Raw genomic sequence first — 23,476 nt, forward strand, 5'->3', positions numbered from 1 at the left:
ACAGATACAGTGCTTGACCTCTCAAAAGCAAGTCTAGTGGGGAGGCAGAAAATAAGATAAGCAATTATAATACCTGATGGTAAGTGTAATGGTCTAAGACACTGAGGGTGCTATGGCAGTGCGTAGCAAGGGCATCTAACCCAGCTGGAGATAAAGTTTAGAGAGGGCGTTTGTAAAGTGAAATACGAATAATGAAAGGTTAGCCAGGTTGGGAGCAGGGCGGGATGGGGTGGAAGTCCATGGAGAAAAATGGTCCAGAGGTATGATGTGTGTGGAGAAAGCACTCATATTCAATATGGCTAAATACAGACTATGAAGGGGTAGGTGTTCAGAGAGGAGGATGAAGAGCCTAGAGGACAGATCTTTCAGGGCTTTTTAGGCCACATCTAGGATTTTGGAATTTAATCTAAGAAGAAGGGAAGCATTGAAAGATTTTAAAGAAGGAAAGAAGGAATGAGATTTTTGTCTTGAGAAGGTCACCTGGTCTATAGTATGGGGAATGTGAGAGATGAATGTAGATGTAGATGTATGGGAGAGGTGAGGGTAAGGGAGAAGCTGTTTTCTAGTCTAACCACGTGTGACAGGAAAGATGGCCTTATCTGAAGTAGTAGCAGTAGGACTAGACTAATAATGAAAACATAGATTTATGGTATATTTATGATAACATGGATAACATCGATATACTGACAGGTTGGATTTATAGAAGGAGGAAAAGTGAGAGAGAAATTAAGGATAAAACTCAAGAATTTTGGCATGGGCAGTTGGGTGGATGGTGTATTATTCACCGTGATAGGAAACATAGGGGGTTATTAAAGGTCTTGCAGGAAGCTGATGTGTTTGGTTTGACATGCCTGTGCGGCCTCAGATGGATCTATGCTATAAGCATTTGGATTTATAGCATAGGTCTGGAGTTCAGATGAGAGAACCAAGCTAAAGGCCTATTTTGAGACTTGTCAGCTCTTAGATTATAATTAAAATAATTGGTGTGGATAAGAATGGGTTATAATACATTGTAAGGCAGATAGTCATGTTTTGAGAGAAAAGAGTAAGGGAAGACATAGGAAAGGGTAAGACTTGTAAGCTCATTTAGGTGATAAAGTAATTTATTTTAATAAATTATATGTATGTGATTTGCTTTAATACACTGGATTAGGAAATCATAAGGAAGGTTTGGGAGTCAGGAGATGTTACCTCTAGGTCTCACTTTGCCAAGTGCTTTTGAATCACGTAATCTTGTGGCTTTGGTTCACATGTACAAAGAATGATCTTCTATATAAGTGTCAGTGTTCCTTTATATCTCTAAAATTTAAAAGTTCATCTTTTTCAAGTTCACAATAAATTCCTAGATTAAGATATGAAAAAGTAAAAAAAAAAAAAAGAAATACAAAATTTTATCTAAAGTGAGCACAATTATGTAAAAGGTAAGCTTAAGAAAAAAAGGCTGGAAAAAGTGAAATGCTCTCACTGGTTGTTTTCGGATGGTATACTGTTGTGTATTTGTTTCTTTCTTCCTATTTGCAATTTTTAAAATAGCATGTATTTTGTGAAGAGCTGTGTGTTTATAAGAATTAAATATTTGTAAACTACATATAAGGAGATCATCAGACAGAGAATTTTAGGCATTGAAATATGATAACCATTTATTTTTTGCTACCAGCGTAGCAGTCGGCCAGTTCTTGAAAAGTTTTATATATCCCAATTCATTGTATTGAGCCTATATGCAAAAAAATAGGGTGGAGAATAGTTATATCCTTTTCATTCCTTGCAGGTTGCTGTTTGGTTTAGAGCTGTCTTCACTGCTTATGGCCAATGTCCAACTGGCACTGACCTGCTTAGAAGGGGATTTTTGTTGAGGTAGATGTGAAACTGGAATTTCCAATCCTACTTACAAAGATCCTGTTTTAAGAAAAATGCACAGTTCCATTTTTTACTCACTTTTTCACTAGGATAGCTAGTTTTTATTACTGCTATTATTATTTATTTTAAGAAAATCTTGCCAAATGGAGAGCCCCTCAAAAAAATTATTTTCCAACTTTTTTAAAATTGAAAAATTACTTCTATTTTGAAAAGTAGGAAATGCTATAGTTTGATTAATTTCCTTTTTTCTTCAGAGCAAGCACTTACAATTAGATAAACAGAAGATTTATGCTCTTTCTTTTAAATTTAAGGCTTTTTCTAAGTTTCATTAGGGTGGGGACTGTATCTATCTTGTTATCTATGTATCCACAGTGCCCAGTACCAGTTCCTGCAGATATTAAGTAGGTTCTCCTTAAATATTGTTTAATAAATGAAAAATAAATTCGTAATTAGTGATGGGCACATGGGTTAGTAAACAACATGTAGCTCAAATGATCAGTTCTGCACATTTGCTTCAGAGATTTTATTCTGTAGACCCAAGTAACTACAGTGAAAATAAATTATGATACAAATATACTTGTTTATTAACAAACCTAAATAATAATCATGTGCATGAGTATATATTCATTGTGATGCAACATTGCTCTCTAAAGTAATTTCTGGGAATAGGATCATGAGAGTGGGATATAGACTTGAATGTTTATGCTAGATTGATAAGGATCCATTAGATGTGTATTAGTTGACGATTATGAGACGTTTAAAATTTTGTATTCTTTTTCAAGTTTATTTGAGGATAACAGTATCAACAAATGTAAGAGTGTAAAGAGACTAAGGCATAACAGCTCCAATAAGGAGTACTGTAAATTTGCTGTTCATCATTTAGACTCTGTACAGCAGTGTGTGGTGCTTCTGTCTGCTGATTCGAAGTGTGCTCTGCCTTGTGAATGAGTTCAAGTGGCCTCCCAGTCTGTATGGAAGGCAGAGGTTGTGTTTTGTAGTCCTGCCTTTTGGTTTATGCAACTTAAGATTTCATTTTTTATTTTTCTTTGAAAAAACATAGACTGCTATCTCAGAAAATTCTCTTCCCAAAACAAATTTGGGTGAGAACTGTCACTAAAAACATTAAAAACAAATTAACAAAAATGAGCAGTGTTTTTCTTGCTTACCAGTGTGTAATTTCACATTTTCATGTAATTATTTTATGTATTATTATTATTTTAATACTTTTTATGGTAGCTATATTTTGAATAATATATAAAGTAACTTTGTAGATGACTACATTTATAAACCTTTTATTGGAAATGTGCCATTCTATTTAATTTGAAAATTATCTAACTCATCATGAAATTGTCGATCTGTGTATTTTAAACTTTAAAATTGTCTTTCATCTTTGGTTGCTGTATGTTCTGTGAAACCTCACAGGTCTAGAGTCGCATAGGTGATAACAACTTTGGTTCTTACTTGTTACAGACCCAGTTATACATGCATCTAACAAACTACTCTGTGAACAAACACAATGAGCGTTTTGAAAGGGACGAGACTGAAAACAAAGGCAGCAAACGTTCCATCAAGTGGTTTACAGAATTCCTACAAGCAAATCAACATGATGTTGCTAAGTTTTGGAGTGATATTTCAGTAAGATTATACCATTTTCACAATTATAACTGCCTTTCTTCAGATTAATTTAAAGGAACATCAGCATTTTAAATAAAGAACAGATTACATTAGATTGGGCAGATAAACTATTTTCATGAAGGAAGTGGGAATTGTGACAGACCTTGATAAGCAGTATTTTTACTGCTAGGGATGGGAGAGAGGGAGTTCTAAGTGCAAACAAAAGCAAAAGTAGGCATAGATGTATGAAAATACTGGTAAGTGGCCCAGGTTGGCACTTATGGTGTTTTTGGGAATTTTGTGGGGACTTATGGCTGAAAAGATATGTGGAGGCAAAATTTTAGGTCTGAAAATCAAGGTTTAACTTGGTAGGCAGTAAAGACTCATTCCTTGCAGATATTAAGGGAGGAGACTAATAAGGCCAAAGACTATGAATTTAAAAGATAAATCTGAAAATGGATGTAGGATGGGTTAGAGTACAGACCAAGAGTAGGTAGAGGAAGGCACCTAGAGGTAGTTTAACTGAAGAATGGCCTGATATGAACCTCAGTAGAAGAGGTGACAGTGAGGTCACCATTGACGTTAACTGATGTCCAAAATCAGGAAGAAGTATTCAGATATTCCTCTGCAGTTTTAAGGAGGAATTGTAGGGAGAATGGGTGTGGCTTTATCTGAAAATAGAGTAGAAAGAAATTTATTTTGAGAAGATCTAGAGTTTAGTTTTATAGGTGAGAGAAAGGAGTTCTATTCATTCATTTCATTCAGTCATTAAGTAAACACTCAATGAACCCATAATATACACTTGTTTCTGGCTGATAATCTGAAGATTTATAAGATACAGTGCCAGTCCTCAAAAAACGTTGAGTTTGGTAGGAAAGACCCACACAGAAGTTGTTAATAAAATGTAATTTAACACATACAACAGAGCCATGCACTGGATTCTGTGAGAATGTAGAGGAAGACCACATATGGTAGCTTTCTATGGGGATTGGAGGAGGGCTTCCTGGAGGCATTGACACCTGAACTAAATTGTTAAAAGGTCATGAAGTTATGATAATGAGTTCTTCTAGAGTTTTATTGAACTTAAAATGTTTCCTCAGGTAGAAAGATCAAGCAGGCAGTTAAAAGGGTACATTTGGGGTGTGATTTAGGCTATCTTCCTGATAGCCTAAATACATCCAAACGAGAAATTTGATTACGATCATGCTGTGTTTATTTATCTACTTATTTATTCTACCAGTGCCAATTTTGCAGAAATTAAAAAAAATATTTTAATAACGATAGTTTATTATTATAGCAGTTTAGATGCATCAAAGGAGTGAAATTTGTTATTTTGGGACAGTAGCTCATTGGTGGAAGATCATTCATGACGATACCTGGATGATTTGATAAATGGGTCATTTGATGAATAGCTCAGTGAGAACAAGAAAGTTTTATATGCCTGTGGTATTCCTTTTTCTTTACCAAATTCTTCACTTCCATGTGGGTTTTCACTTCTTCGGAGAGGTCTTTGTGGAAAGGTGGAACTTCCTGGATTGCCTTGTTGAAGAATGTGTAGAGAGAATCAATCAGAGAGAAAAACTGGCTTCAAGTGGTACCTCCCTACATAATTGAATTAGGAGAAGGTATAGAAGTAAGACTAATGTTAATAAGAGGGTGTGGAAATGAACCTTTCTGCTAGAGCCTAAAATATAATTTTCATATATAACTTGAATATGGCCAGTATGCGCCTATTAAGCTCTGAAGCATTTATGATCCCTTCTATAAACGGGTACATTTTGAATCACTCTTGCCTGCAATACTTAGAATGTATAATAACAAAATAAAAATAAGCAATTAGTAGATAATAAGTTATCAACTTTTCCAAGTACATATTTTATAGTCATATTTACTTTTATTAAGAATTACATATAAAGATATCTGTTTAAGATGAGTTAATGAAATAATATATTATAAAAACAGGAAGAGGTAGAGAAGGTAGCCAATCAGTAAATTTTTATCTTAATGTCATAGTTTACAAGTTTCATGAATTTAACTTGGGACTTGTTTTCCAATGACCTCTTTTTTGGGGGGTTATTTCTCTAAAAAGTAACTGTTTATGAAAACTAACATACAGTACTACCCCCTGTATAGCACAGAGATGTGTAATTTTGTGCAGGTCAAGAATGAATCTGGAAAATCAAGCCACAAAGATTACGATGATTGTAATCACTCATAAAACCATCCTTACTGAATGTTTTTTTATATACTTTAGGTACAAATCTGCAAATCAGACTTCAAAGCAGTGACACTGTGTTGGAAATTCTCAAAAGCATTAGTGGAGTTTGATTCGTGTTTGGTTATGTCTCTCCTGATTTTCACATATACCTATGGTCTTGTCTTTCCTTACAATTGTGTTTTATGTAGAAAAACACACAGATTTGTCATTCAGGGTTTATTAATATTCACCCTCCCCACCCTGCCTGAGTTGTTTCATGCAGACACTTGCTACCTAAGGTTTTGACTTTTTTCCCCCTATTCTCCACTGGCTTCACTAATATATCCGAAAATTTATATGGAGTGGGTTTTTTTTTTTTTTTTTTTGGTCTTTTATCTTTATATACTTTAGTGTTACCATCAGTTTTTTATTTTGATTAAAATTTTGTGAGAACAGCCTCTCATGGCATGTCTAATACTTACTCCACATATGATCTGGGTTGGAATTCTGAGTAACAGCAAGGCTAATTTCTGTCTCCCATTTTTTTCTCCCATCTAGTGAATATTGCCCCCACCAGGTAGAGGAATGTTTGTTTCTGACCGGACATAGGAGGTGGAGTTCTGGAGGAATGATAGAAGAACTATAACAATAGTAGTTGTTAAGTTAACACTTATTGAAGGTTTGCTCTGTTCTAGGCAATATGCCAAGAGTTTTACTTGGAGTCTTATTTTGTCCTTACATCAGTCTTTTGCAGTAGGTATTATTACTATTTCCCCTTTACCTTTGGGGAAAGTGAGACTCTCAAAGTTGAAGCAGCATAACTGAGGCTATACATCTAGCAAGTAGCAAAGCTAGGAATAACCCCAGAAAGCCTGATGTTAGAGCCACGTTCTTAACTGCCATGCTATATTGCCTATACCTGGAGAGAGGGACTTGAAACGACAATATATTCTAAGCAAAAAACCCCTGCAAGGCAGCTTTTCCACAATCCGTAGCTTGTTCTTAAACTTCAGTAAACCAACCTTTTGTTTTATGAGCATTAGTAACTCACCCTGTTAGTCTTATGTGTCCTCCCAGAAAGCGTTGATAGCTCTTTCTGTAATCGGCACATCTCTCATCTCAGGTAAACCTTAGGAACTGCAAGATCACCACCACACAAAGAAGCCCACCTCTCCTAGATTCTGTCCCACCCTTTCAACTTGTCTAAGTGGAGGTTCTATGTTGGTTGTGAAGTAGTTTATTCTCTTTGGAATTTTTCTTCCCTGCCACTCCTAAACCCTTCCGTATGGTTTCTGAGACGCTAGCGTATGATACTACCCTTATTTATTTAGCAGTTAGAAGCCACGTGTTTCAACTCTTGTTTTACTTATTCACAAATATTTTTGAGCATCTCCTAAATGGCAGGCACTAGTGTAGGCACAAGGACACGGCTCTCACAAGACAGGGAAGAGATCAGCTGATCCTACGCCACGCGATGTGGTTCATAAGGGATGGGGGCGGCTCCTTTTGACTCCAGTGTTGGGGGAGGCCTCTCTGAATATCCAGGCCGGGCATGGGAATATTGGGAAGAGTGTTCCAGCAAGAGGGAACAGTTCTTGCCAGCGGCCCTAAGCAGGCAAGCGTGGCCGAGTGTAACGAGCAGGGCGGGAGTGGCATGCTGTGGAATTAGCGGTGGCATCAGAGCAGCAGCAGGGCCACACGCCACAGAGCTTTGGGACCTTGGCCAGCGTGCTGTTTGTAAGCCCAGGCCTTATTTCCATACATGTAAACAAGATACAGAAAAGTAAGGCATTTTCACCGCCCCCCTTTTTTGATCACTGTATGTGCAGGAGTTGGTTGTAAAGACTCTGATTGTAGCGGAACCTCATGTCCTGCATGCATACCGAATGTGCAGACCCGGTCAACCGCCAGGAAGTGAAAGTGTCTGTTTCGAAGTCTTGGGATTTGATATTTTATTGGACCGAAAACTAAAGCCGTGGCTTCTGGAGGTAAGGCATTTCTTTTAATAAGAAAGAGAAGTTACTACTGTTCTTGTGCATGAAAACAAATGTTTTTTAAATGTGTACTTGGCACAGTTGGCTCGTTAACTGAGCAGAAAGAGGCCTGAATGGAGCATGTGGGAGGAACAAGAACAAAAATTCAGAGAATAGAACAGTTCCAGGAATGGACCAATAGGTGTTTGATATTACTTTTCCCAAAGTAAAATCCAGTGAATTTCTCGGCCAGGAATTTTGAGTATATGTGTGGATCTGCTTTTACTGATTTGTTATCTACTTTCTCCACTATTTCCCCAGCCTCACGGCCTCTACCACTTCATGACTTCTGGATGTTGTCTTTCCTCTGTGTGGGTGCCTGGGCTTCAGGACCACAGCCTCCTTGTCTTCACTGGGTTCCCATTCAAACTCTTCAAGAAGAGAGAGGCTCTGATTGGTCCATTAATCAGTATTCAGTACCTCATAACCCAGCTGGCCTGGATTCTCCCTTAAGGCCATGTAATATGCCTGGGGCTCCCCTCAGGTCCAGCCTGTTAACTGTGTGCCTTTGGGTTTGCTGCCAGTCCCTGGTATGGTCAGAGTCATCATTATTTTTCTTTCATTATAAAATATCACTTAATATTAAGAAAAGATGAAATGATATAAGGGAAAAATAAAAATAGTCACTGTTTAAGATTTTTGTACCTTTTCTTCCAGTCATATTTATATTATATCCAGAGGAAAACTTAGAAGTCATGTGGTCCAATACTATCCCATTCAGCAGTTCCTTCTCAGACCCCTGACCTGGAGTCATAGAGTGCATGGGCACAGAACACTGTGTGTAGGAAACATTATCAGGAAAATAGCACATACCTAAACACCAGTATTGATTAGATTAGTTACATTTTGGAACATATTGCTATAGAGGGTGCTGTCGACAAGTACCTTTCATTTTAAGCTGATCATCTCTTTTATTAATGATTTTGAAGTTGGAAGTTCCATCCGTAACTTGAAAAAGCGAATTGAATGAGTGATAGATAATCAAGACATTCAAAGTATATTTTTAGAAAAGAATACTTTTCCACATGGAGGGCTCATGGCTTGTGTGTGTGTGTGTGTTCAATCTCTTATGTGCCAGGAATGTATATTTCCAATCAAAAATAGATGTTAGATGTTCAAATTTTGCTCTTGCCTGGGTCCTAGAAATAAGATAAATGTGAGGAATGTTGCTTATCTTTTTGCTTCCTTCATTACATGTATATGAAATATTTAACTCATCTTACTAGGGCCTGACACTTTCTTCCTTAGGTTTCTTACTTTATCTGCCATTATCCTTTCTGCTCTTAACTGTATTTTTTTTCCTGCTCCTGCGGTTTGTCTTTTATCCTTGATGGGGTAGGGAAGAAGTGAAGGCACATGCATGGGGTAGAACTGAGAGGATAGCAGGGAATAATGACTATAGACAATTAGTGAGCTTGGTAAATCAGAATTGACTGAATGATTGAATTCTGTATTTTTTTAAAGGCTCGAAACACCATTGTTTGCATTAATGTTTCTTCATACTTTGTTTTCTTCTTCATCATATCCAGATCAATAACCATTAAAAAACTTGACAATAATCAACAGCTAAATAGCATTATTTATATTAACATATTTTCATTTTCGATTCATTTCTTCCTCATTTGCAAATCAGTCAGAACCATTACAAAAACTTTACAGTAACCAACAGCTATGGATAATGAATATTTGTTATATTAAAACAATTGAAAGAATCTTATTTAGATCTTGCTTCTTTGTGTTTTCTCCCAGCTGCAATTGTAGTGGTTCTAACATATGTTGTTAAAAACCTTTTGGCACCATCAAGTGGAATAAGATAGAAGGTGCATCTGAGAATATGATAACTTTTAGTTAACTGGAATAATTGCAGGTAATGATCCATAGTGGCAAAATTGCAGAAATTTTCAAGCACAGAAATATTTTTCGGGAAGAATATGGAAATTGGGTAGGATATGAGTATACTGCTAATACTTTAATTACCCTTGAATCAATTTCAACAAGTCATTGTGTCAGGGAGTGGAGATCCAAGAAGGCAGAATACTTACCCTGGTCTAGTAGGGACTCAGATATGTGTCTTATGATAATAGTTACAAGTATAAGTAGGACCAGGGTACCAGCACAAACAGTAGAGTGTTTAATCTGTGTACATGTGTGTATTTGGCAGTTAAAAAAATCTTTGTGGAGGAAGGAACACCAGAGCAGAGTGTTAATGCTGTGGAAGGTGCAGTGGGGACTGGGGGTCGGGAAAGATGGGGGTAGGTAGGGTGGGGAGAAGTTACTGGGCCAAGGGAACAGCACTAATTTGGGAGCCTAGAATCTATTATGGATGCTTTGATATGTACATGAAATGATTGTGCTTGTTTTGATAGTAAAACCATGATTTGGTTGGTTAATAAATATCATTTATTAATTTAATTTGCTTTCTGAGAGTTATCATTTTTGCATGCATTTACAAGCTACTGAACTTTAAGACTCTAACATCTGCTGAGCTTTGTTTGTTCTAGAATTGGGGTGGGAAATGAGAATCAGAGAAGCCATCAACATCACAGGGTAGATTTAAATAATATATTTATTTATTTATTTATTTATTTATTTATTTATTTATGAGAGAGAGGCAGTGGGGACGGGCAAGGGTGGAAGGAGTGAGAGTCTCTCGATGTTGGGCTTGATCTCACAACCCTGAGATCACAGCCTGAGCCAAAAGCCGAGAGTTGAACACTTAACCAATTGTGCCACCTGGTGCCCCAGAGTAGAATTTTGACTGAATAAAACCTTAATTTTCAGAGTTTCCTCTGTCTTTAGTTTTTACTTTACCTTTCTCATAAAACTTTTGAAAAATCCAAAATGTGAATTGAAAAAAGTTTTTTTTCCACCTTTTCACATATTAGTTTATCTTGTGTTGGGTACATTTCTCCATAGACCAGTTTCTTTTTTATGGTAGTAGAGGGGATATTCTGACATAGGTAAGAGAGAGTCTGAGGTTACTTCCATCCTGGAGGACAAATATGTCTAGTAGAATTCTGGATGGCAATTTTGGAATGGAACACCTAAGGAATTCTAAAAAGACAGATAACATTTCCATGAACCACTTAAGTCATTGGTTCCTAAATATCTGGTTCATTTTATAATCCTGTCCCATGTAGCAGCGGAACTATTGTCAATTGTATTACAAATTGCAGAGATTTGAATCAGTATGGAATGGTTAAAATTTTTTCATATAAAATACATTACTGTACCCTTTCTTCACACTTGTAAGAGGAAATACTGAGTTTTGAAGTAGCAGATTAAGAAACCCCCTTTCTTAAGTTTTCCTGGAATAAATGGATGTTCTTGCAGTTACCAAGCTGTTCCCTTCTCCTTGAGACCACATCACATAGGCAGAAATATGTCCATCACCTTCTAAATCAGAGATCAGCAAAGGCATAATATAGCTTGGCACATCTCTGTAAATGGAATACCATGCACCAAAATGATGACATGAAAGATTTTCATGTTATATTGTTAAGAGAAAAACTTGGATTATAGGATAATATTATTAGTATAGGTATGTATTTGGAAGATAAAATAAATATTATAAATATGTATGCATAGCAAATATTTGTCATTTATCAAATGGTTAGCAATACACCATTTATCAAATGGATAACAGTATGCTGGGTAATGGGATTGCAGGTGATCTTTTTGTTGTCTGTTTAGTGTCTATGTACATGCTTCTACTTATTTATATTTATTACAGCTGCCAGTTGTGAAATGCATACTGTCAGTTATTGTGTCTCTTGTGGAGTGGAATTGTATAAGGCCACCTTCTTCTATGACTAGTGGCATCCGATTTTTTTTGAGATAGGCTGTGAGGTTAGGTAGTGGTCATGAAGCAAAGCTGTAGTTTTGAACTCAGCAGTGTTCTAGCCAACTGAATTAATTAACTTTCTTAAACACTTGCTATTCCAGTTACATTTTCATAGCAACAAAGACAAAAACAAAAACTACAGCTCTTGAGGTGGTAGTATATTGTGTAATAGATTTCAGGGTATTTACAGTTACTCTTACTTCTTATTTTTCATGTAAATGATATCCTGGAAATGGTTTTGGAAAGAAGAACACCCACAAATGGCTCATTTATTCCCATGAGTCCTTATACAGTTAGAGAAGCTCATAGCGGTTAGTCTGCAGCTACCTTTAATGGTATCTTCTGAGTTATATAGTCAGTGTCTTTGGAAATGAAAATTGATGATTTATTGTTTGATCCAGGTAGAAAGAAAATCATTTATTTTTCAGACAGCAATGGATAAATTCATCCAGAAGATCTGAATCAGTGAAAAGAGGGCACTGACAGTTTCTATATGCTAAATAAATGCATTTAATTATTATTGTATTGGTAACATGCATATTATTTTTGTTAATCATTATTGTACTTGTTAATACTGGTCTTTTAACCTTTTTGTCAGGATGAGTCACTTTTAACTTCCCTAAACTTAAAACCTAGAGTGGGTTGGAAAGGGTGGAGAGGAGAGAGAGGGCACAAATGCTTACCCAAGATCCTGAGCTAAGGCAGCAGGGGGAAGTGGGCGGTGACAGCAGTCAATTCCTTGCAACTCCTTGACTTAGGGTGGTGGGCAAGGAAGTTGTGGCAGTGGTAACTGGGCCATCTACCATGTAGAGCTTTGAGATTTATTGTAGAGTTTTTCTGTTGGTTGGGGATCTTGCATTAGTTTAACAAATATGTGTTGAATATTTATTAACCTACCAACATTTGGCTATTCTCATTGTTTTCTTTGTAAATTTCAGATTAATCGCGCTCCAAGCTTTGGAACTGATCAGAAAATAGACTATGATGTAAAAAGGGGAGTGCTGCTAAATGCACTAAAGCTACTAAACATCAGGTAAAGTATTTCCTCCATCATTTGGAAGGTTTTCACCACCTTTGGCATAGAACAATTACTTGTATGTGGAATTGGCTTGTAATTTTCTCGTATTTTATATTTTGAATTTCTTGATTCCATTCTTCAAACCCATTTAGTGTTTTCTTTTAAAATATCTTTTCCTCTCTACAAGCTGCTTTTCCTCCTCTCCATATCATGCTCTGAATCTGCAGTAAATATGGTTAAATTACAGTGTTTGTATAATTATTCAATATAGAATGTAATGTTGAATTGGAGAATACCTGAGGAAAATCTCTAGATTGTCTTCCTCACCTTACAAGAAGGAACTAAAGCAGAGTTCATTCAGGAAATTAAAAAAGTAACAACCCTCAAACACATGGATTTCCTACCTTTCTGTTCAGAGGTCTTCCCACTGTGTCATGCTGCCTGGGTAAACAGAAGAAAGAGGCAGTTGTTAAGGCAAGGTTAACCTTCCCATTGAAAAGCATAGACAGGAATTCCTTTTTTTTTTTTTTGTTAAAGCTGGATAATAGTCCATTGTATGTATATACCACATTTTCTTTATCATCCATCTGCTGATGAACATTTAGTTTGCTTCTGTGTCTTGGCTATTGTGAATAATGCTGTAATGAGCATGGGAGTGCGGGTATATTTTTGCATCCTGATTTCAACTCCTTTGGATGTATACTCAGAAGGGGGATTGCTGCACCAACAGAATATTATTAGGCTGGTGGCGGTGTACATGATCATGGATCTCAAATATTTGAAATGCTATTTTGTAGAAAAGCTTTTGGTTCATTATGAAAGAAATTTGTTAGAAGTTTAATTGAACTGCTTAATGAGGTAGTGAGTTGTCTGCCATTATAAGTATTCAAACAGTGTTTAGGGTGTTGGATTAAAGGACCTCTGAGGTCATTTAAGCCCAGGGATTTTATGATTTCAATTGATTCTAGTCAATTTAAAGAATTGATAATAAAGGGAGTCATTTAAAGAACTCTAAAAGAGTTGTGGGATGCTTCCAGGCAATTTATTTATTTTAAATGTTTCCAAGCATTTAGCAGTTGCCTGCTTGAGAAGTAGCTTTATATGGAAAGCATTATTAAACGAAGAGATTGATACATAAATTTGTTTTTTTCCCCTATTTTTTTGATAGATAAATTTGTTAAGAAATTTTCATATGGCCCCTTCTTTTGTTTGATCAAAGAATGATTTGCCTCAATTTAACTTACATTTCAATTATCCTAAAAGAAATGAATAGAAGAGATATAGAAAGTGAAATTTTTGTTTATTTAGCTTACACGAGTACATCAAATATTTTAGATTATTCAAACAGTATACCTATACATTCTTTTTTTTGCATTTACTATTATTATATAAGTAGGCCTTATGTTTTTTGTTTTTGTTTTTTGCATGTCTTTGCCAACCAATTCAGGATATAATCTATGGGTGTTTTTTGTCTTCTTAAAAGTGAGATATACATACTTCAAATAGTGAGAAATTTCTAGACTTAAAAATAAGGGAAAGTTGGAATTCATTTTTCTTATTTTTCTTAGTGTTGTTCAACTAAGAGAATTTAATACAATTCTTAGCATTTCAAGCATATGCTAATGAAGTTGACATTATAGATGCGCCTTTTCTCTCCATCCAGATGGAATGCTCCATGGGCATATATGTGTTAGACTTGTCTTTCAAGTCTGCACAATTCTTAATACAATGTTTTACTTATAGTATGGCTTCATATATACCCCAAAGTTCATTTTGTAAGCATATACTTTTAATCTGAAGAAAATCCAAAAGAATATAGATTGCTCAGAGTATTCCATCACAACCCCTGGGAATACAGAACCTCCAGTTTACTATATGGAGACCCATATTTGATGGATGATTAGATGAATATGATGTATATTCATATACATATATATACATATGTATTCAAATACATACACATACATACATATATATACATATATATTCATATATATATATTCACACTTCTCATACTCTTGGTTATTAACACATTGATTCATATCCCCACTGTGTCTCCTCTTCTGCTAATTCTTGTCACAGGGATAAGATCAGGGCTTATTTGAATGACTGTGTTTTATATTTATATTTATATTTCAGGACCAGTGATAAAAGGAGAAACTTGGCCAAACAAAAGGCTGAAGCTCAAAGGAGGCTTTATGGTCAAAATTCAATAAAAAGGCTCTTACCAGGTTCCTCAGACTGGGAACAGCAGAGACATCAGTTAGAGAGGCGGAAAGAAGAGTTGGTATGAAAATTTTAACAATATACCCACAGTTTGAATTGCATAATTCACTGGTCAGATTTTATTTGTAAAATTTCTTCATTTGTAGAAAGAGAGACTCGCTCAATTACGAAAGCAGATTTTAAAAGAGGAACATGAAAATCGGCATATGGGGAATTATAGGTAACTGCTTCCATTTTCTTAGAGATTGAAGAAGTAAAGCGTCAAAACAACTATTCCACATTTTCAACCTTTTAGACTTATTTTGAGCACTGTTTGTTTCATTCCTGCTAGCCAGCTTCATGGGTGGTTGTATGAGATCTTTTAAATCTGATGCTACCCTGTGACCTTATTTACTCATACTGTAGTATTTTGAGAAAGTCAGGTTTTAGGTCTCCTAGTTTTCTTTCTGTCAGTTCGGAGTGGTTGCTCTAACACCATCAACAACAACTCTGAGAACACACTCTTCTCATTCTACATCTCTCCTCTCCTCTTCTTCGGATGAGCACATTCCACCACCCCGAAAGAGATTCTCAGGATTAATGCCCACATTCTTGTACATGTCAGTAACCACACTGTGACTGCACACTTCCAGATTATCCCTCACACCTGCTCTCTCCCATGAAGAGCTGTATTTCTTCAATATGCCCAATTGCAATTCTTCTCCAACCACCACACCACAACCAAACCCTTATACACTATGCTTTCTGAAGCCTCATTTTTTAATAACCTTTCTCTAGATAACTTTAATTTGTGTAGGTAACTAATGAAAATTTGTGTGAATTTCTTACAACTGCATTCATCTTTATTTCTAGCACCTAGTAAAGTAACTGGCAGAGAGTAGGTGGTCAAGGAATATCTATGTAATTGAACTTAACTCTTGCACTACAAGAGCTTCTTTTAAACAAGTTGGTTTATCTGATTTATTGTAGACGAATTTATCCTCCTGAAGATAAAACTCTGCTTGAAAAGTATGAGAATTTGTTGGCTGTTGCCTTTCAGACCTTCCTTTCAGGGAGAGCAGCTTCATTCCAGCGAGAGCTGAATAATCCTTTGAAACGGATGAAGGTAAAGGAACGAATGTTTATAAAGAGAAAAATGAATGAGGCCAAATAATGTCTTTAAAAACAACCCACCTTAGTCCCACATATAAAAACATTAGTTTTAAGATGCACTTTCCTTCTATTTTAACAGTTGGTAGCATTTCATAACCAACCGAGTAATTTCATAAATAAGATGTCTAACGGGACAAATTATGCAGTAGAGAATGTTGGCATTATGTTGTAATATCAATCTATTGTGATAAAGATGTCTTCTTACAGAGGTGTGTATATGTAACTGAATAAAAAAAATCCATTGAATTAACCTAGTGTTTTGCGATGCTCTCGTTATTTGGATTGTAAGTAACATTATACAATACTTTTTCATCTGATATACTGCATAGATCTGGCATTTGAGAATTAAAACACACACACACACACACACACACACACACACTCTCTCTCTCTCTTTATCAAAATGTCTATCAGTTATCTTTTGTAGCATAATAAACCATTTATTTGCTCATATTCTGTAATCTTGGCTGGGCTCAGCTGAGTAGTTCTTCAGCTTGGCTTGCTTGGAGTGAATCATAGTTGCATTTATTTGGAAGCTCAACTGGGGCTGGAAATCCAGGAAGGCTTCACTCACATGTCTGGTGCCTCAGTTAAGATAGCTGGACTATCTGGGGAGCTGGCTTGATGTCTTTTTCTCTTTACATGATTTCTTAGCAAGGTAGCCAGATCTTAAAACATGGTAACTTGGAGTTTCAAAAGAAAGCATTTCAAGAGGACAAACCCAGTGTGTAAGTGCTAATCAAGCCTCTGCTTGCATTGTGCTTGCTAAAGTCTCATTAGACAAATAAGCTTATGTGGACTCATTAAAATGTACTTTATGTTACTGGACGTTTCACTACAGTGATAACCTCCCATCTCTTGGATACCCTGTTATATTGAGTGATTCAAAAATAAGTTTCTTATAGATAGATTTTGCTATGGTCTTTTCACTCAAATTCTGCAACAAAATATAGAGCCACTTTTGAGCTGGTTACACCTAAGAGACAGAAGCAGAAGGAATACTGTATACCTCAATGTTCTTTTCCTCCAAAAGTCTTTCTTTTGACATGCACAAATGTTTCCACCAGTAGAATTATATTCTGTGGCCCTTTTGCTTTTCTTGATCAAGACAGTAGGAGACCTTTGTTCATTTTCTGTCACCTGTTTTGTACTGTTATTTGTCTCTCCTGTGGATACAGCATCTGTTTCATGTTCTTATTACTCTGCTCTCCTAACCCCACTTTTTCTGCTAGAAAACCTAGGAATTTTGGAGCCAGATAGACCTACATTCAAATTTCAGCTCCCCAATGTGTTAATTATGTAACCTTAAACTAAACTATTTGATCAATAGTTTGCTCATCACTAATATTGTAGTATTAAAACTATACTGGACAGGTTGGTGGTTAAATTAAAATTGAGGTTAATTAAAATGGTCTGTTTAAAGTTCTTGTCACATAATAGGCTTCAAATCTTAATTCCTGTCTTTCTTGTCTTCTTCAAAATCTAGTTTAGATGTCACCACTTTGCCTGCCCTATTCTGTTGGTTCGTGAGCCTCTTATACAAATATCACACTATCTTCAGTACTGTTACTTTTGGCTTTTCTAGGTCCTTTATGCTTCCATATACATTTTAGAATCGACTTGATTTTAAATTTTGATTGATTTTTGTATTGCAAACTAGCTGCTGGGATTTTAATTGGGACTGTGAGGAATCTATATTAACAATAATATTAACAATACTGAGGAATTAACAGTACTGCGTCTTCTGATTCATTAATATGGCATATCTGTCCATCTCCATCAACTCTCCAAGTTGAGTCTTCAGTTACTCAACTGTGTTTATAGTTCTTGGTGTATAGTTTCTGCACATCTTTAAATTTTTTCTTAAGTATTTGATGTTTTTGCGACTATTGCCAGTAATATAATTTTTAAAATTTTTCATTTTTAAATTTGTTTTCAAGATGTAAACATCTGATTTTTTTGTATATTGCCCTTGTATCTAGCAATTTTTACATATTATATTTTTATTAACTGCCATCCTAAGTTAATTTCTGTTTTTTATTTGGTTATTTAGAAGTTTCTTGCTTGATTTCCATACATTAAAAATTTCTCGCTTTATTTTTGTTAAAAATTTCTAGTTTATTTCATTGGTATTAGAAAATATTCTGATTTCAGTATTTTAAAATGAATTGATACTTGTTTTAACTCAATAGAGTACTTATTTTTGTGAATGTTCCAAGTGTATGTGAAAATAATGTGCTGCTACAGGTGTTGCTTATAGAGTTTTATGCATGTCATAAGTAAATTTGGCGATTACTGTTGTTCAATTATTCTATATCCTTTTTAATTTTTTTGGCCTACTAGTTCTAGCAATTACTGAGAGAGATTGTTAAAACTTCCAACTATGATTGTGGATTTAATTCTGTCAATTTTTGTTTCATACACTTTGAAGTTATGAAGATGTCTTTCTAAACTTTTCTAAGGAAAAGTTTACCTTTCCCTTCGATAATATCCCACGTCATAAAGTTTACTTCGTGTGACTAATGTAGCCAACTAGTTTCTTTCTTATGGTTACTGTTTAAATGACGTATCTTTCCATCTATTTATCAACTTATCTCTGTTCTTATATTTAAAATATGTCTGGTATTTACCATGTAGTTGGGTCATATTTGCTTTAAAATTCAGTCTGACAGTATCTGTCTCAATCATTTCACACATTTACTGGTAGAGGTGGGTTTATGTCTACCCTCTTGCTCTTTGTTCTCTAGTCTATCTGTTCATTATTTTTTTGTTGCTCCCTTTATTCTTATGGAAAAATCAATTATTTTTTTGTTATACTATTTTATCATCTCTTTTTGGCTTTTAGTTATATTGTAGCATAATCTTTTTAAAAAGAAATTACAATATACATCCTTAAATTATAATAACCAACCTTGAATAAGAACCATAACAGTTGAGTTTCATTTAGTGTCTCCCTCTGACTTTGTGCTGTTAACATATATTTTACTTTGACTTTTGTTGCAAACCTCAGAATACATTGTTAGTATTGTCTAAGCAATCAGTGGTCTTCAATAGTTTTCTAACTGACCTTCCTGTTTGCTCACATATATACCCTTTCTTGTGTCCTTCATCCTGTTACGCAGATTCATGCTTCTAACAAGGGTTATCCTTCTTCAGTTTGAGGAAACTTTCTTTATGCTTCATATTCCTTGTAGCATAAGTGTGGTGTTGATTAACTTTCTCTCTGTCTCTCTTGTTTTTTGGTCAGAAGTTGTCTTTCATTTTGTCTTCTTTTTTACGTGGAGCTTAACTGGGCATAGAATTCTATCTTGGCAGGTTTTTATAGATGTCACGTATTTGTCTTCTGGTTCCTGTTGTTTCTATTCAGAATTCAACCATTATTATTTTTGTCTTCTTTCTGAGTGTATTATGTCTTTTTCCCTGGCTGCTTTTTTCCCCCAGCATTTTGACTTTGATGTGTTTATGTGTGGCTTTCTTTGTATTAATACTGCTTATAATTTTCTCAATTTTTTGAAGCTCTGGGTTAATGTATTTCATTGGTTTTGGAAAATTTGCCTCCATTATTTCTACAGATATTGCTCCTGCATTTTTTTGTTTTTGTCTTTCTATGGGACTCTAAGTACATATATATTAGGTCATTGGACAACATCCCATGTATCTTTGATACTCTGTTTTGTTTTTCCTTTCTTTGTCTTTCTGTGTGCTTCAGTTTGGATAATTTCCACTGACATATCTTTGCTGTGCCCAGTCTGCCATGAGCATATCCAATCACTTCTTAATTTTTGATTATATTTTTCAACTCAAGAATGTCCATTTGGTTTTTTAAGCCTCATTTCTCTGTTGAAATTCTGCATCTTCCACTCATTTTGTTCATTTTTCACCAATTTTCTTTAACATGTATATAGTAGTCATTTTAAAATCCTTGTTTGTTAATTTTAACATCTGGATCATTTAAAAATGATCTTTAAAATGTTTTTTTCCTTTTTATCATGGGTCAAATTTTCCTGTTATTTTGGATATCCTACTATTTTTATTTGTTTGACAGTGTCTATAAAAGAATCATAAAAATTGAACTGATATTATTTTTTCCAAAAAAAGGTATATCTTTCTTCTTTCAGGGTGCTAAGGTAAGGGACTAATCACTTTGAGCCAAAGAAAAGTTGAACAAAAGCAAAAATCAACAAGTGGAACAACATCAAACTTAAAAGCTTCTGCACAACAAAAGAAATAATCAACAACATGAAAAGGCAACCTGCAGAATAGGAGAAAATATATATGATAAGGGGTTAATATCCAAAATATTTAAAGAACTCATGCAACTGTATACCAACAACAACCACCAAAAAAATGGGCAGAGGAGCTAAATGGACATTTTTTTTTTTTCCCGAAGAAGACATCCAAATGTCCAACAGGTACATGAGAAAATGCTCAGCATCACTAATCGTCAGCAAAATACAAATCAAAACCACAATGAAGTACCATCTCACACCTGTTAGAATGGCTATCATTAAGAAGACAAGAAATAGCAAGTGTTGGTGAGGATGTGGAGAAAAGGGAACCCTTGTTTACTGTTGGTGGGACTATAAATTGGTTCAGCCACTATGGAAAGCAATCTGGAGGTTCCTCAAAAAGTTAAAAATAGATCTAACATATGATCCAGCAATTCCACTTCTGGGTTATGCCCAAAGGAAATGAAAACAGAATATCAAAGTGATACATTCACTCCCATGTTTATTGCAGCATTATCCACAGTAGCCAGGATTTGGAAACAATGTAAGTGACTGTCAGTGGGTGAATGGGTAAAGATGATGTGGCATATATGTACAATGGAATATTTTCAGCCATGAGGAAGAAGGAAGTCCTGTCATTGTGACAACGTTGATGGACCTTGAGAACATTATGCAAATTGAGATAAGTCAGACAGAAAAAGACAAATACTATAGGATTTCACTTATATGTGGAATTCAAAAAAGCCAAACTCATAAAAACAGTGAAATGGTGGTTACCAGAGTTCAAGCGTGGGGGAATAAGAGAGAGATTGTTTAAGGATACAATCTTGCAACTAGTAGAAAATAAGTCCTAGAGATCTAATGCACAGTATCGTGACTATAGACAATATTGTATTCTAATCATCAAACTTGCTAAGAGAACAGATATTTATTATTCCAGCCACAGAAAAGAAATGATAGTCATGTGATGTGATGGAGAAGCTCACTATTACTACAATGACAATCATATTAAATTTATAAATGTATCTTTACACACGTTATATGTCAAATTTATTTCTATTAAAAAAAAAAAAAAGAAAAGTTGAACTTGGTCCAGTCTGGCTTGTAGTAGTTTTAGTTTCCCAACTTGTTTCAAGGGTCTCAAGGATGAAATTTATTCAGTCTTTGTTATGGACCTCATTTTCTATTGGTATCTAAAAACTGTAAGACTGCAGAGGAGTACTACTGGCTTTCACATGCCTCTATCTTCCTACTCCACTACATACTCACTAAAATTGCTGTCAGACAGACCCAGCAGGTGAAGAGCACAAGCTCTGTTGGACGGTTCTAGATGTTACACTAGCCCACATGACCATTGAAAACTCTATGAGATTCTCTTTATCCCAGCCTGTTACGGATGTGGTCTCTGCCCACCTGTGTTCAGACTTGACAAATGATCCCAAAGTAGAAAACGGCTACTCATCTCTGCTTACTTGGAACTTTCCGCACTCTGGTATTTAGTTTATTTTACACTACTTTTTATCCACAGCTTTCTGATGTCTTAAAAAATATGATTGTTTAGTTTATCTGTCTTTTTCTAGCTGCTATAATGAAAGTATTACCTATTATGATCTTTCTCCTAAGCAGAAACAGAACTCTTTGAGTTTCTTTTTAACTGTCTTGTGCTGCTGTCACAGGAATTCATTGTAGGGTTATTGTTTAATCAAAATATTATAGCAAAACTATTTTGGTATTTTAATAGCTAAGCTTTATTGGATTGGGATGAAGAGTAACTTATTTTACAAATTTCCATTGCACAGTGGGATTTCTAGTTTCTTCAAAAACCTTTTTATAAGAGACACTGAAATATATCATAAATATGTAAGTGGAGATGTAATATTTTTATAGGTTGAATAAATAGCTCAAAGAAGCCATTGATTATACCTCTTTCAGTGTAACTATTATACTCCTATTGCTCTGGTTTGCTCAGAATCTGTTTCAGTATATGTTTTTATAACTTTTCCCCTTGACTTCACAATGACTCTAGAAGAGCAAGTATTACTCCCATAGAATGAAAATCTTTCATAAAGTTCTAAAAATACTCTTGCACAATAGTTAAAATTTTGGAAGAGTTACCTTATATTATGCCCATTTACCAAATACTAACATTAGATTGTTCTAAAGGGAGCTATTAGGCCAATTGTCAATTTGCTTCTGAAGTTGTAATATTATTTTGCACTAATTAATATAGAAATGATTGATGAAATTGTGCTCTGGAAAACTAGAGTGAACTTTTGGAAATTTTAAAATGTTCAATAGGCTAATTTATTGAAGTATTGTACTCTAAGATTTTAATAGTGTACTAGAACATAAGGATACATTTGTTTATGATATTAATGCATAATAAATTTCAGCTATGTATTATTTATATGCCAGATTTTAGTGAAGGTTTCTTCAAGAGATTTTTCCATGACTCTTTATCTCTCGTTTGATCTGAGCAATCTTCATCAAATAGTGCTAGGACTCCTTGTTGCACACTATTTTTTTTTTTTTTAAAGATTTTATTTTTTATGTGACAGAGAGACAGCCAGCGAGAGAGGGAACACAAGCAGGGGGAGTGGGAGAGGAAGAAGCAGGCTCACAGCAGAGGAGCCTGATGTGGGGCTCGATCCCATAACGCCGGGATCACGCCCTGAGCCGAAGGCAGACGCTTAACCGCTGTGCCACCCAGGCGCCCCTGTTGCACACTATTTTATGGAGATTAATGACCTTGGAAAAATTCTAGAGTCCATTAGTGATCACAATTTTAATATTTTTTTAAGGAAGAAGATATTTTGGACCTTTTGGAACAATGTGAAATTGACGATGAAAAATTGATGGGCAAAACTGCCAAGCCTCGAGGACCAAAGGTGCAGTACCTCTACATTCTTTATTATCAAAGTAGCTGCTACTAAGTACAGTTGATTTTACCTTTATAGTTCTTACTGTAAGAATGATGCCACTTTCAAAGAACTGTATGGACTGTGTGTCTGGTGCATAGAGTTAGCGAGCTATATTCAGTAGAAGTTTTGTTTTGTTAGTTTCCCTCATTTTTTATATTTTTTAAAGATTTTATTTATCTCTTTGACAGAGAGAGAGAGCACAAGTAGGTAGAGTGGCAGGCAGAGGGAGAGGGAGAAGCAGGCTCCTTGCTGAGCAGAGAGGCAGAGAGCCTGATGTGGGGCTCAGTCCCAGGACCCTGGGATCACAACTTGAGCCAAAGGCAGATGCTTAACTGACTGAGCCCACCCAGGTGCTCCAAGTTTCCCTCATTTTTTAATTCTTTCC

At 35.4% G+C, this 23,476-nt stretch overlaps 1 protein-coding gene across 1 annotated transcript in view; it reads left to right on the forward strand.

Moving 5' to 3' along the window:
- TTLL7 (tubulin tyrosine ligase like 7) overlaps positions 1 to 23,476 on the forward strand; it is a 140,655-nt gene that overhangs the window by 65,067 nt on the left and 52,112 nt on the right. Inside the window, exons 8-14 of the mRNA XM_040627103.1 lie at positions 3,328 to 3,492; positions 7,498 to 7,656; positions 12,484 to 12,578; positions 14,703 to 14,850; positions 14,936 to 15,009; positions 15,759 to 15,894; positions 22,972 to 23,058. Coding sequence (XP_040483037.1) covers positions 3,328 to 3,492; positions 7,498 to 7,656; positions 12,484 to 12,578; positions 14,703 to 14,850; positions 14,936 to 15,009; positions 15,759 to 15,894; positions 22,972 to 23,058 — 864 coding nt within the window. The remainder of the gene's footprint in view (positions 1 to 3,327; positions 3,493 to 7,497; positions 7,657 to 12,483; positions 12,579 to 14,702; positions 14,851 to 14,935; positions 15,010 to 15,758; positions 15,895 to 22,971; positions 23,059 to 23,476) is intronic.

This window comes from Ursus maritimus, unplaced genomic scaffold (assembly GCF_017311325.1).
Source record: "Ursus maritimus isolate PB19 unplaced genomic scaffold, ASM1731132v1 scaffold_12, whole genome shotgun sequence".
Taxonomy (NCBI): Eukaryota; Metazoa; Chordata; class Mammalia; order Carnivora; family Ursidae; genus Ursus; species Ursus maritimus.